Source organism: Cryptomeria japonica, chromosome 10 (genome assembly GCF_030272615.1).
Source record: "Cryptomeria japonica chromosome 10, Sugi_1.0, whole genome shotgun sequence".
In the NCBI taxonomy this organism is placed as follows: Eukaryota; Viridiplantae; Streptophyta; class Pinopsida; order Cupressales; family Cupressaceae; genus Cryptomeria; species Cryptomeria japonica.
Window position 1 is genome coordinate 470,300,662 of NC_081414.1, and position 15,904 is coordinate 470,316,565.

At 35.1% G+C, this 15,904-nt stretch overlaps 1 protein-coding gene across 1 annotated transcript in view; it reads left to right on the forward strand.

The window, feature by feature from the left end:
- LOC131063379 (long chain acyl-CoA synthetase 9, chloroplastic) overlaps positions 1-15,240 on the forward strand; it is a 79,355-nt gene extending 64,115 nt beyond the window's left edge. Inside the window, exons 11-12 of the mRNA XM_057997180.2 lie at positions 75-281; positions 14,831-15,240. Of these exons, the coding sequence (XP_057853163.1) occupies positions 75-281; positions 14,831-14,995 (372 nt within the window). The 3' untranslated portion in view covers positions 14,996-15,240. The remainder of the gene's footprint in view (positions 1-74; positions 282-14,830) is intronic.
- The last annotated feature ends 664 nt before the right edge of the window (positions 15,241-15,904 follow it).

Consider the following 15,904-nt stretch of genomic DNA (forward strand, 5'->3'; position numbering starts at 1 on the left):
AAATTTTATAATGCTTCAATTTCTTTACCATTTGATCAACTTTTTTTGTTCTTCTATGGTTTATATTTGTGCAGGTGGAGGCAACTTTGTCCACGAGTAATTATGTGGACAATATCATGGTTCATGCTGATCCATTCCACAGTTATTGTGTGGCTCTGATCACTCCATCTTGCCAAGCTCTTGAAAGTTGGGCTGAAAAACAAGGAGTTGTTTATAAGGATTTTTCAGATTTGTGTGAGAAAGGTGAAACAATTAAGGAAGTTCAGAGCTCAATTTTGAAGGTTTGTATATTAAATATGTCTCACACGTTGCATTTCTAAGTTTCTATCTTTGGCTATAATATAAATTATATAATAGATCCTAGAATTTCCATTGTTTAGTGTATGGCATTATGTTTTATTGATTTACTTCATTAGGCTATGATCCATGATAGGGGCCTTGAACTGAAAAATATTCTATGAGCTCAACTATAAATCTGCTATAACTATTGTAAGCCCTACGGAAAAATCCAGGTTTTCTTAAACATAAAGACTTGACAAACATTTGAATTTTGATTTTTGAATTTTTTGAAGACTGTAAAATAGAACATTTATGAAAGCTAACAGATAAAATAATTCTTAGAATGCTGTGACTGGAAAGAAAATAGAACTATAATATTGCCACAAGGCTCAAATTTAGTATTACACACATTACATATAATATAATAATAGAAGAGAACTTTCTCAAGTGATGTCAATGCAGACATGAGCCAAATGTATATCAAGAGTGGTATGGTTGTTGCAGTTGGCCCATATAGTCTGCACAAAAATTCTGTACCAAACGTGGAACCTGCATCTATGGTCAATGGGAATATAAAGAGAGAACTATCTTTTCCAGAGGCCATGTAAATAAAACCTTCTGGAAAAGATAATTTTAACCCTAAGTTGTTAACCCTAAGTTGCTGATCCTGGTACGAGAATGGGCATGGGTATGGGATTTGGGTATGTGGTACAGCACTCCTCTCCAACCTCCTAGGGTACAGGTTATGGATTCTTATATCATAGCTAAAAGATTTAGACTCAGCCAAGACTTGGCAAATTGAAAAAACCATGAAATATAGAGATTTTAAGGAATTAAAACTTGTATCATGTAACCTTCAATAAATAAAGTTTAATGACATTAAACTAATCAAACGGTAGCTACTCTGATCACATACACAAGTATACATTGATTATATGAGTATAAAATCAGATTTTAGCTAAAGGAAAAAACATTTTCACATATGAATATTATAAATATTGTCAAATGTATGCAAATTCATGGATAATGAAATCCATTGCATCAAAACTAAACTATAAGTCTATGGCTCAGAGGGGCCTGCATTGCTCTTTAACATCCTTAGCTGTATGGCAATTCCTACATGGGCGTTTGAGATAGGTAATTAGTGATGATGCACCACACTATCTGCCTATGTATTAATGACACTAACATCCAAGGGTTCTGTTCATGCTTAATCCTCCTTTGCCATGGCTGCTACCTTTGTGTCTATAGATCCACTTGATAAACCCATGGAAGGACCTTTATTATCCAATTGGATAGTGGATCAATTTCCTCTAGATTATGGGAGATAAGTCCATACCGAGATTTGTATGTGATGCAGGTGAAGCCTATAATGAACATAAACAAGATCATTCAACCTTTGCATCAACAATTTGTTGTGCTTCTTGGAGTGTATGTGATGCAGGCGAAGCCCATAATGAACATAAATAAGACCATTCAACCTTTGCATCAACAGCTTGTTGTGCTTCTTGGAGTGTATGTGCTCAAACATACTCTGATTACATTTGCCTCCTAAATGTTGCATGGTTGGCTCAAGAGACGAAATGTCATCCTTTCAAGATTTGACATTTCAGCACTGGACCTTTTCCACCTTGCATCTGAAATGAGAAAAAAAAATTCAATGTCATTGTCCAACTGCGAGTTCAACTTTAATTTAAAAAGAGATTTTTTATTTTATTATTAAACTTAAATTACACCCTACTTGACTACAATGTCATTTGAGTTGCCTTGAATATGTCTCATGCAAAGAGGCTCCCTTATGAAAGTCTTTAGAATTCAATCTTTACATATTACCTTTGTTCCAAGTTGAGGATCAAGTACCGTCCGCTCTATGACTGTGGAGCCCACTTAGAACTTACTCATTTGCCTTGAAATTTATGCAAAATTGCGATGTCGTATTTAAGAAATAGGTATATCAATATGCATATGGGCTTGTGAAAGTGAAGGTGCCATGGTTGATGAATGAGTCCCGTATGGGACAATATTTATCCTCAACCACAACATAAATTGATTTAATGTCCTCCTTGGCCCTATACATGCCCTCATATATATGGTCCATTGTGGACTTTTCTCATTAACAACTTGAAGGAGAATAACTAAATTTTCTGTGAATTGCATAAGTGAACAAAAATAAACAAGGAGAATGGTATTACAAACAACAATACAATGGAAATATGATTCTCATTTAACCTTTACAATCTCCTTAATTGGAAGTGAAAGCTATGCTCATCAAAAAATAAAAAATCCACGTCAACTCTTGTGTTGGTCTTAGTGTATGATGATGTGGATCATTCTTCAATAATAAAGTGGCCATTGTGGGGAAACATCTAGAAGATTCGCGCACAACCCCCACGATTACCTCTTCCCTATTAGTCAAGGCCTACAAGAATAGCTGGAACCCCTTCCATGTTTGCAGTGCTTTCTACCAGGAATAGTTTTTGGTGAACCCTAATTTGGTGACTTTGGTGGAGGAAACCCTTCTCTAGTTTGGCTCCATTCCAAATTCGGTGCCCGTTCAACCCGTCGATACAACTTCTTTCTCTCCAGGTGATATGAAGGTTGTATTTATTGACAAACCAATCGACTTTCACATCCTTGACTCTTGCGTTGATGCCACCGTTGCCGATGTGGGAAGCCGTTCCCTTATCCTTTGTCTTTTGAGGAAAAGGTCGTCCATGGCTTCATTAGCGAAATGGGCTAAATTGACATGGAGCAATTTGCCCCCTCTGGTCATTGATCTATTGGACTTTGGATTTTTCCTCCTCCGGTTCAATTCCACAAAAGATTGCAACTTTGTGAAGATGAATGGCCCGTGTTTCTTTTAACATTCTGATGCTTTCATGACCTCTTGGTCCATTTTCTTCAATCCTGCATCAGAAATTATTACCTCTATCCCAAATTGGATCAGACTTTACAACCTTACTTTGGTCATGCGGAATCTAGATCTACTCAAAAAGTTGATTGATTAGATTGGATCCTTTGTCAAATGGGACTTAGACTATTGGGACTTTCCTCATAGTTTTACCAAGGTTTGTGCCATGGTCGACATTTCTAAGCCTGTGCCGCACTCTATCAGATTACATTCCTCATGCGACACCCGAACACAATTTCTCAATTATGAAGGACTCCCCTTTAGGTGCTTTAGATGCAATATGATAGGACATAAGATTGCTAGTTGCTTTGCTAAACGAATGCTTGGTTCTAGTAAAGTCAATCTTAAAAATGGGTTAAGAAACTTGGCGACCCGAATGCAGATTTTATTCGGCAAAATCATGGCAAATTTTTGGAACTCCCTCTAGGGTCGAAGATGGATCTAATGACTGATGTAGCTCCTTCGAAATCCCCAGAGCCTCCCCCAACTCATAGCCTTCCAGAAGGAGGTTTAAATCTTGTCCTACCGGGGGAGGATCCTTGATTTGATGATGAGGATAGTTATCCCTTTATGAGGATCTTGACGATAAGTTTATAGATTTTCTAGAACACAATTGTTAAAATAATATTAATATCTTCTATAATGGTCATCTTCTATTTTTAGTGGTCATCTTCTATTATTAGTGGTCATCTTCTATTTTATGTTGTCGACTTATTTAGCTTTTTATTATGTAATTAGCTTTTTAGCTTTATTTAGCATTGAGCTTTTTCTTTTTAGTTAATTAGCTTTTAAGCTTAATTTAGCTTTCACACTTAATTTAGCGTTTAGCTCTTTAAACGTTATGTTCTAATTATAGAACATCGTCTTGTAACCTCTATATATATGCTTGTATAATGTTGAATAGATTATCCGATTATTGAATCATTCATTCAATTTATTTTTCATGGTATCAGAGCGGGTCGATGGGATTCTTTAGAGTTTGGTGAATTTTTTCATGGCCTTCTTTCTGGAATATTTTCCAGATTTTTTTTTATTGTTTTTTTATAAAAATACTATTTTGCTTTTTTGAAGGCTTTTTGAGGGTTTCAAGGGTTTCAAGTTTGTGGGCGAATTTCTTTGTGCTGAGCAGCACTTAATGTTTTTTTAGGGTTCTGGAGATTTTCGGGCCTGCAACCTTAGAGGTTTTTTTTGCAAATTGAAAATTTTCCTAGAGTTTCTGCAATTTTCGACTAGGGTTTTGACCCTCAAGTTCAAGTTAAAATTTTATTCTGGTTGCAAAGTCTTGGTGGGTTTTTCGAGACCTCAACTTGGTCGTCGTCATATTTTTCTGGGTGCATCGTTTTTTGTGCCTCGATTTTTGAGCTGTCGGATCTGCATTCTGATTTTAGATTCTTGGTGGGTTTTTCGAGAGTTTCTGGGTTGGTCTCATATTTTTCTAGGTGCCTTGTTTTCCATGCCTCAAATTTTGTGCCAACGAATTTGCCTTGGACTTTAAAAATAGTCCAAGATTTCTGCTAATTTTGTGGACGTTGGAAATTTTGGTGTCTTCTAGGCCCCGTTTATGTTGTACATCCGACCTAGGGTTTCTGCCCCTATTTTTTTTTGCGTTTTTTTTGGAAAAAAAAATCGTCAATTTTTATCTGTTTTTTAACAAAAAAATCAGAGGTTTTTTTTTATTTTCTGCAAATTATTATTTTTTTCTGTTATTTTCAGGAAAAATTTCAGGTTTTAAGTTTGCAGAAAATATTAATTTCTGGGTTTCTTCCAAACCTCGAAATTTGTGCCTTAGAATTCATGCCATAATTCTCCTCTAGGGTTTCAGATTTTTTGTGCAGTTGCTTCTATTTTGATTTTTGAATCAGATTCTTTTGTCTCATGCTTTCACTAGGTTGACCTCGTTCAACCTCCATTTTTGTGATGGTATCTTTGACCAACATCATGTTGGAACACAGTCAAAAGTTCAACAGCTGCCACAACACTTGGAAACAATGCATGTTCACGATATCTGGATATCGTTACCTTTATCAGATTGATTTAGGCCAGACCTCGTCTTATAGGTCCTAGGGTTTTCGCGATTTTTTCCTCAAAAATTGTTTGTCGGTTTTATGATTTTTTTCCACAAAAAATCATGGGAGGGTTTTCACGATTTTTTCCTAAAAAATTGTTCGCAGTGTTTATAATTTTCCCTTAAAAATTATCTCATTTGTAATCCGCGATATTCACGTAAGATTTCATTATTCTGGGGTTTTACCCTTTTTTTAAAAAGATGATTTGTAACCTCTGATTTCTATGTTTCCACTATTTTTTCTTCAAAAATTGTTTGTTGGTTTTTACGATTTTATCCTCAAAAATCATTTGTAATACGCGAAGTTTGCGTGGGATTTGTGATTCGCGAAGTTCTCTGGTTTTGATTGATTTTTCTCCTAAAATATCGAGCTTTGTTGCAGTCAGTTTGGGTCACACCTGCTAGTGCGTACATCTGCAACCGTGGTATCTTGCAGTCAGTTTTGGAGTTGGTACTCTTCTGCAAAAGGGTTTGCTGATTTTTCCCTCAAAATCATTGTTTCAGGCTTTAGTAATTCGTGTGTGCCAGATCTCTAATTCGCGTGTGAAGGCTACATTTGCTTGGATGGCTTTTGGTACTCTTGGTCATTTACATTCGGCAGATCCTGGGAGGGTCTCCGTAGCAGCAGAGTGTTCTTTTTGCAACCGTGGTATCTTGCAGTCAGTTTTGGAGTTGGTACTCTTTTGCAAAAGGGTTTGCTGATTTTTTCCTCAAAATCATTGTTTCAGGCTTCAATAATTCGTGTGTTGCCAGATCTCTAATTCTCGTGTGAAGGCTACATTCGCTTGGATGGCTTTTGGTACTCTTGGTCATTTACATTTTGCAGATCCTGGGAGGGTCTTCGTAGAAGCACAGTGTTCTTTGCATCTGTGATCATAACACCTGCAGTGTTTTCTGTAGGGTATTGAGTACGATGACCATTAGGGATAGTGTTAAAATAATATTAATATCTTCTATAATGGTCATCTTCTATTTTAAGTTGTCGACTTATTTAGCATTTAGCTTTTAAGCTTTATTTAGCATTTAGCTTTTTCTTTTTAGTTAATTAGCTTTTAAAGTTTATTTAGCTTTTCAAAAAAAAAATCAGAGGTATTTTTTTTATTTTCTGCAAATTATTATTTTTTTTGATTATTTTGAGGAAAAATTTTAGGTTTTAAGTTTGCAGAAAATTTTAATTTTGTGGGTTTCTTCCAAACCTCGAAATTCGTGCCTTGGAATTCGTGCCAAAATTCTTCTCCAGGGTTTCAGTTTTTTCAGCAGCTACTTCTATTCTAATTTTTGAATCAGATTCTTTTGTCTCATGTTTTCACTAGGTTGACCTCGTTCAACCTCCATTTTCGTGATGTCATCTTTGACCAACATCATGTTGGAACACAGTCAAAAGTTCCATAGCCGCCACAACACTTGGAAACAATGCATGTTCACGATATCTGAATATCGTTACCTTTATCAGATTGATTTAGGCCAGACCTCATCTTACAGGTCGTAGGGTTTTCACGATTTTTTCTTGAAAAATTGTCTGTCGGTTTTCTGATTTTTTCCACAAAAAATCATGGGAGGGTTTTCACGATTTTTTCCTCAAAAATTATGTTAGTTTTCTGATTTTTTCCACAAAAAATCATGGGAGGGTTTTCATGATTTTTTCCTCAAAAATTGTTCGCAGTGTTTATAATTTTCCCTTAAAAATTATCTCATCTGTAATCCGCAATATTTGCGTAAGATTTCATTATTCTGGGGTTTTACTGTTTTTTTCCACAAAAACGATGATATGTAACCTTTGATTTCTAGGTTTTCATGATTTTATCTTCAAAAATTATTTGCTGGTTTTTACGATTTTTTCCTCAAAAATCATCTGTAATACGCGAAGTTCGCGTGGGATTTGTGATTCGCGAAGTTCTCTGTTTTGATTGATTTTTCTCCTCAAAAATTGAGCTTTGTTGCAATCAGTTTGGGTCGCACTTGCCAGGGCAAACATCTGCAACCGTGGTATCTTGCAGTCAGTTTTGGAGTTGGTACTCTTCTGCAAAAGGGTTTGCTGGCTAACTTAACAAGCTAAATGAGTCGACAACTTAAAATAGAAGATGACAACTAAAAATAGAAGATGACCATTATAGAAGATATTAATATTATTTTAACACCCTCCCTAATGGTCATCGTACTCAATACCCTACAGAAAACACTGCAGGTGTTATGATCACAGATGCAAAGAATACTCTGCTGCTACGGAGACCCTCCCAGGATCTGCAAAATGTAAATGACCAAGAGTACCAAAAGCCACCCAAGCGAATGTAGCCTTCACACGCGAATTAGAGGTCTGACACATGCGAATTACTGAAGCGTGAAACAATGATTTTGAGGAAAAAAACAGCAAACCCTTTTGCAGAAGAGTACCAACTCCAAAACTGATTGCAAGATACCACGGTTCGACCCAAACTGACTACAACAAAGCTCGATTTTTTAGGAGAAATGTCAATCAAAACTAGAGAACTTCGCGAATCACAAATCCCACGCGAACTTCGTGTATTACAAATGATTTTTGAGGAAAAAATCGTAAAAATTAGTAAACAATTTTTGAAGAAAAAATCATGAAAACCTAGAAATCCGAGTGTTTTCTGTAGGGTATTGAGTACGATGACTATTAGAGAGGGTGTTAAAATAATATTAATATCTTCTATAATGGTCATCTTCTATTTTAAGTCGTCGACTTATTTAGCTTGTTAAGTTAGCTTTTTTTATGTAATTAGCTTTTAAGCTTTATTTAGCATTTAGCTTTTTCTTTTTAGTTAATTAGCTTTTAAGCTTAATTTAGCTTTCATGCTTAATTTAGCGTTTAGCTCTTTAATCTTTTACTTTAACGTTATGTTCTAATTATAGAACATCATCTTGTAACCTCTATATATACGCTTGTATATTGTTGAATAGATTATCCGATTATTGAATCATTCATTCAATTTGTTTTTCAACAATGAGGTTGTTCTTGCGAGGAAGTGCTTACACAAGCTGCTAGTTGGGTATCAAAATTAAATTGTGGTGCTCCCAAGAGAAAGAAAGGATTGAAAAATGAAGTAGAGAAACTACAGATCAAAGGATGGGATGCTATTGATGATGGGATTCAATGGACCATGGATGCCCATCTTACATGAAGCAAGAAGAAGGGCTTAGTAACACGAAAATGGTGATTGTTTCCTTTTAGCATGGTTTAGTTCCCTACTCTCTTATGGCCTTTGTCTAACTTATGGTAATTTCTTCAGCTTCCTTAGAGATCTTTCTCGCTTCATTACTCTTATTTTGTCTTGCCCCATATGCTCCTAACTGGTTGGTCATAAGTTGGCTCTATGTCTTTTTTCTTCTCCCCGTTTGACGGGTTTGAAGCTTTCTCCTCTTTTTTTGTGTTATTTTATTATGGGAGTGAGCCCACAACCCACAACTTACCGAACAAAAAAATAAAATAAAATTTGGAGCTTAAATTCTATAAACCCTAAATTCAAAAATTCAAGAGACAAAGAAATTGCACAATACTTTAAAATAGAAATAATAATTAATTATCTCACTATGTGAAATGGAATGGTACAATAAAATCAAAATTCTTTGATTGCACTCCTTGTTGCATCATGTTTATTCTCATTCCAACTCATGCTTATAAGTGATGGTTGGGAATCTAGAGTAGTTTCTGGTATAATATATAAATTTAATTTTGATCCATGAACTCTAGGCCCAACACTAACACTACTACCACCAATACTCAAACATGAAATATAGGAATTGAAGAAGAGTCTATTTATGGCAACTATCGTTTCTTTTTGCCTCTTTTTTTCGTTCCTTATTATTTTCAAAGGTTTTTGATTGGCTTTGTACTTAACAACTTTAGGAGGTGATTTTTGGTACAATTCAGTATTTTAGTATGGTATTTATGTATAAAATAGAGGTAATGCCTCCCTCAAGTATTTTTGTCCTGCAATGTGGACAAGTTATTTCCCCATTCTCTCACATAGGGATGACGTGTTTACAAGGGCCCTTTCTGATGCTGACATTGGAACAATTCATAAATACAAAGTACACAACAATAAGAAATAAGTGGAAAATAGACTAACTTTTGCAGTTGTAGTTAAAAAAAGTAAAAAAAATTAAAGTTTGCAGTTATAAAAAAAAAAAGCTTGGGTTTGTTTATAAAAAGATAAAAAATAGCTAGGGTTTGTTCTTTGTTCCATGAATCTAAAATAAAGCAAGAAAGATATAAAATAGAAAATTATCTCGTGTAGTTTGCTTCAAATCTGTTGTGGGCTGCTCCAAATTAATGATGAACTCTCCGAAATTGTCTTAGCTTCCTTTAGATGTACCAAGAGCTTCTACATACCTACCCAAATTTTATTCAATCAATTTTTGTTGCTCAACTTGCTTGTTGGTTTTTTCTTTTATGGCATGTGATTCTGGCTCCAATACTAGTTTTTTCTTTCTACTTGTGCTTGGATATGAAATGAGTGTGCTTTTAGAGTGTTGGAGTTTATTTTAAGTGTTCAGATTTTTTTTTTTTAATCTTTTATATATTTATTTTACGTCGGCCATTTGAGTCTCCTGTTAGGGCTTGTCAGGTTTGGCAAATCTGACCAAGCTGTGGAGCCTCGTTTTGAACTCGCCAAGCAAGTCTTGTAACACTAATATGCTTATTATAATCTAAATTTGCAAAAAAATAAAATGCCTAGTAATATATCATCAATGGCATTAGAATTCATTTTTGCTTTTACAAAAAATAATATAGGCTCTTTTGCACTCTCCTCGACATTGACACCTTTGCATAAATTTGTCAAACATGTTCAACTTAAATCAATATCATTCTTTGCAGAAAATGCAAGATAATGAAGCTTCAATTTATGCTCGCAATGGTGTCTCTGCCCTCCCCTCAAGTTAGGCAATCATTGTCCTCGCAGAAAATTCTTTTCGGCAGCAATATAAGAATTTTTCATTATTGCAACTTCTTTTCGGGGCCATCAAACTATAGCATTTTCTTTCCCTACCCGAAACTCTCCTTTCTTCCTATACTGGTAAAACTGCTTATGAATTTTAATGCCACATTGTTTTGCTTCTTATTTTCATGCTGGATTCACTGATTTTGACATAGGTTCCTTGTGGGTTTGGCTGGGTATGGCCTAGACAAAGTCATACAGAACTTAGTTTACTTGGGATGAATCCAAGGTGATTGTCGCAGACCTGAACCCAATCCAATACTAAATTTATGCAAAATGGAGGCCTAAGTAGGAGAACCCAGTAACATAGCTGTTAACTAACCCAAAAAATACATTTGACTAACATAAAACTCCTTTAATTGACAACGTGACAAGAAATCCTATGTAGTGCCTTTCACAGAAAGGATTTGCTCTAAAAGCAATATTTGCTTGTATTTTCAAATTTTAACCCTCTTGTCCAAGGAGCTATGGTGTAATAATAAAGCAAATTGGGGCTTGCTCATCCCTAGAACTATACAGGCCTACTAATAGTTGCAAAACTCTGCAAGTACTTGTGAGCTAAAATTGGCATTAAGTATGTTAAGTATCTTTCTAAAAAACTTGCAGTGTTTTTTGCATAAAAAATTGTCAAAAATTTGCAATTTTTGCACGATAAATTGTCAAAAACTTGCCAAAACTAGTATAAAAACGTTTTTTTTCCACCAAACATTAAAATTTAAATGTGATTTCAAACATTCTTGGGATGCGATTGAGAATGATTGCAGTGATTTAGGGCATGTGACTGGGAGTATGATAACAAAGTTTTTGTTGCCTTTTATCTGCTTGCCTCTTGCACGAATATGGTAAGTTGATTTGCAAGCACTACCATTATATGAGTGATAATAGATACCATTATTATTCTTGTTATTAGATTAATAGCTATACTTTGCTTGTGGTAGATTGATAGTTGATATTCGTTGGAAGGATGAACAACAATAGTTCTCATAAGACATTTATTATGATAATCTGCATTTGATGGTTGATAATTGATACTCATTGGAAGGATGAACATCAATATTTCTCATATGACATTTACTTGGAGTCTAGGATGATAGCCGTTAAGACTGCTCACTTCGATTAAAAATTCCAATATCTGGATAGAGTTTTTCATGGAGAATGCCACATCACTGACAAAACCAGTCAAACTCCATTGAGTGCTGGGCTCTATCTTTCAGGTCTATTCTTTTTGAGCAATATTGCTGTTCATCCTTCCAATGAAATTTTATTTGCTTGAACTTGGGAAGTTGAGTTCTTCCAATTCTATATGAATTGGAAGAATGGCATCGCATGTGCTCATCACTCCATCAATGGCACCAAAAATGAACAAAGAGTTCTAATTCTAGTGGAGAACAGCCATCAAACCGAATTATGTGTCGTAAACATCCTCATGGCAATCGTTTGTTCCATTCCTTATTAGAGCAGAGTTCATCTAGAACTATAGAAATAGAACTAGTGAATGCCTGTCCAGTCCTTTTGAAGGGAGATCCACCGTGCCCTCTCTATTATGATGGCCTGCCTGGTCTTTCAAGAATAGTTACACGCTACCATATTAACTCCAATGATTGATTGGTATCAGGACAGACCACATTGGTTTGTTTTAGGTTGGGGCTGAGTGTGGTGGATTCCTATTCCATTGAATTAGAGTATTATCTTTTTCAATTGGCAGGTTGCATGGAAAAGTTTAATTATATTTTGAGCTATGTCACCTTGAGTTTTGGGGATGGGGACTGGAGGGAGCCATTTTTAGGGGACAGCTATTAAAATATAGAAGCATGCATGATGACAAAGAGATTGTGCAAAGACAAACGAGTATTGTATTTTCTATAATATAGAAGCATGCATATTGACAGAGATTGTGCAAAGACAAAGGGTTGTTGTATTTTCTATATTTAAAATATAGAAAATTTCAAATATTTAAACTTTTTCTTTTGTCAAAATGTAAAAGCCCTGTACCATCCTATCCCCATGTCATTGGAACCTTTTCGGGACATGGACAGCCCCATTTTGGCTGGTACTGCATCCCCAGGTAACATGGATTTTGAGCTTTTGTTGTAGTCAAAATTCATGATTCATGATTTATAATTTTCATTGATACTAAAACTTGAAGCGTATATGTATTCAGAGCTTGAACTTGTTTTTTGGTCCATGATATTTATTAAACTCAAATTTTGATTTATATATGATGGACATCAGTAATATGTTCTACAAATTCAGTATACGTGTCATTTTGAAGAATATTTGAAAAAATTAATGTCTCACATGTTCGATAAATTTACTGAGTTTTTCTAGAGTTTTTGTTGAGTCCTGAGTTTTTAAATTTTTTGGGCATGCTGAGTTATTGCTGATTCCAAGTTTTTCAATTGTGGGCCCAGTTGTACTCGTAGTTGCCCTTAACAAATCTTTTTGAAAACCCTCAGAACATATGCAATTACCACTTTTATAGAGGAAGAATTTCACATGCTGGTCTTTCATAAAGAGATTTTCTAGGTGCAAATTGATAGGTGTGAAAGCAATTTGTTATTTACCTGATATTAACTTAACGTGTTTTCATAGTTGTTAGCATAGAATTCCATCGCTACCTAAACTGACAATAGGTTATATAAAAGCAAAGTAAGCTGACTAGATATTCATAAACGATAGAACCAAGGTTACTGGGAGACGGGGTTACCTGGAGGCTCCGGAGACTGGTACTGTTACTGGTACGGCTAATTTTAAAAAATATGAGATGGGGGGGGGGGGATACTTGGAGATGCCAATCTTTTTTAATATAATTTTGTAATTTCCAAAAAATATCATGGCAGAGAACTTTGAAAAACAAGAATAGTGGTAAAGTTTAGCATTAACTTTAAAATTGAACAAAAATTGAAATTAAAATTACTTATACTGTCAGTACCAGAGCCAGTCTAAATGGTTTAGTGAAAGTAAGGTAATATAGATGTTGAGCACACTCAATATTGTTGGCTAAATAGTAAATGCAATTTCTTTTTAGACCATTACAATGGCAATAAATCAGTCATACAACTATTTATGTCCCTCTCAAAAAGTCTACACTGTCAATAGATCCAATCACTACAACTTTGCATGGATTTTTGTCTTTTCATGCGACACTGTTTCCTTATTAGTTATTACTTATTTCCGTATGACTTTGCTTTGCTGCAGGCTTATTTTATTTATTTGCTTTCCTTTTTGGCCTTTTACTGCATTTTGCCCTTAGTTTTCTAGCAAGAGACATCAATTTCTGGTCAGGAGACTTTGGAGATGGTAGGCAAAAGCATCCTATGCATCGAGAAGTTACCGGAGACGTCTCCAGTATCTCCGTCTCCGAGACGTGTCTCCAGGGGTAGGAGATGGGTCTCCTAGTAACTTTGGATAGAACATGCTCTTGTTAACTTAAATTTTTTATGTGCACAAATGAAGGATACTATGGATGTTTTTCCTATACAAGGGCTGGGAACAAAAGTTTGTTTTTGTAACTTTTAAATGGTGTATAGATTGAGTAACTTGCATACTGCAAAATCATCATCAAAGCAGAAAATATAATTTAGAGAAACAGCTTGTGATGGGAGTCACGCAATTGTGTTGTCAAAATCCATACAGGAGCACAATACGTATGTTCATCCTGATTCTAATGCTAGAGTAATAACATGGGCCCATAATTGATTAAATAACACCAAATATGTAGAAAATCAAGACCCCAAAAAGAAGAATATCATTATAAAATGGCCTAATAGAATATAAAGTAAATTAGATTGATTTGATTGGTATGGTGAGAGGCATAGTCTATATTTATACCACTCAAGCGTATCTTATAAGGGTATGCTTACTCAGTAAGGCATTGGTTTAATATTTAAAATATCAAAATATAATAATAAGGTCAAAGTATACATGTAAGCCCATCACATATGTAAATTCATTAACACATGAATGTGATACAGTGTCCACAGAATCCAATGGCATAGCACAAGCATGGTAAAAGGGACCCAGCAAGTTGGGATTTCCACTCGCTATCCTCACCTAAAACTCAACTTGGTGGGGGCATAACTGTTGCAAGATCTTTGCTTACGTCAAATAAATATTTGAAATTCAATTTTATGCTTGGACACCATTTGGTCAAGTTACTTGTGAAAAAGATACATAGGCAATCATTTCGTAAATACCTGGTGACAAAGCTAAAGGGCTAATGATGTTCTAATTCTTTCCCAGACGTCCTTTCTGCTGGTTGCACTCTAGTAATATTAGTACATTCTGTAACATTTTGTATTGCTAGTGCACCAGACCCATTTAATTTTTACACATTGTGAATATATGACCTGTGTATCATATCTTTTATAGGCGAATATATTATTTTGCTTTTATCTTCTATATAGAGTAACGTATGGTGTGTTGTATGGTGCTTGCTTGATTGGTCCTGTTGTGGAGAAAATTCTATGGTCACTATTCTTATTGCAAGTAAATAGTCTGACTGGCATTCAAGGAGAATCAAGATTCTGAATGTTTATCCAGAATTGTACATGTATTATTTGCACGATAGGAATTTTTTGTCTGTTTAATACTTTTTGGTTGATATTTCAACAGGTTGGCAAGAGTGCAAAACTTGATAAGTTTGAAATTCCTGCAAAAATCAAGCTACTTCCAGATCCATGGACGCCTGAAAGTGGTCTAGTCACAGCAGCACTTAAGTTGAAGCGAGAAGTTATAAAGAAGACTTTTGCAGAGGAATTGAACAAGTTGTATGATTAATGAAATTCCAGAACATGGATAATGTTGATGAACTTTGTCTAGTCCTTGGTAAATCTTATCAACTTAAATGGTCATTTACCATTTTTAAATAACTGTTCAGTGATGAATTCTGTGACTGATATTCTCCCAGTTTGTTTTGTACTTATTTAAAGGCTGAAATGGCTAGGTATTGGCATTGATTGTGTTCATATTCCCTCTCTGTAACTGCTCACTGTGAGGAATGGGTGTGAGAATTTATTTTATGATTTGTGCTGCCGATCTTTTGGATTCCTTTTACTATCAGAATGGACAATGGCCAAACGTAAGTATTCAATACAGGTTTATTTGTAGGTTTTATAGCGCTTACAATTGCAGTCACATGTTTTGCATGTTCTCTAATTTACATGGTGAACTTTTTGAGGTTTACTGTAAAAGAATTTAAAGCATCATATATAATTCCGCAACTTTCTGTTCTAGGGGGGATGTTCTATTATACTTTCTGAACATTCTCGAGCTATTCACCTCTAGTATGGATTCAGTTTCTAGGGGAAGCTAACTTGCAGATGAAATTCTAGAACTCTGGATTGTAAAATAAAATATTATACCCTGCATCCTCAAGTGTTATATATCATGTTTCTTGGCCTACTTTGGCACAAACAGCGTCATTGTACTGCTGTACCTTATTAATTCCAAGTGCTCTAATGATGTTAGATGCACAGACACGGTGTGCAACAATAACTCTTTTACTCTTCAAAAGCGGTTAGCACATTTTTTCTTGGTAGGTGGGATGAAACGGTATCATTAGGAGTAACCGACAATGAACTAGAGGAGGCAATTACAGTGTCCATGGTATTGTTGCATGCATATTTAGTTTGCTAGCATCATCCAATTGTTAGTATAAAGAGCAGATTAAATAACAATAAACAGCAA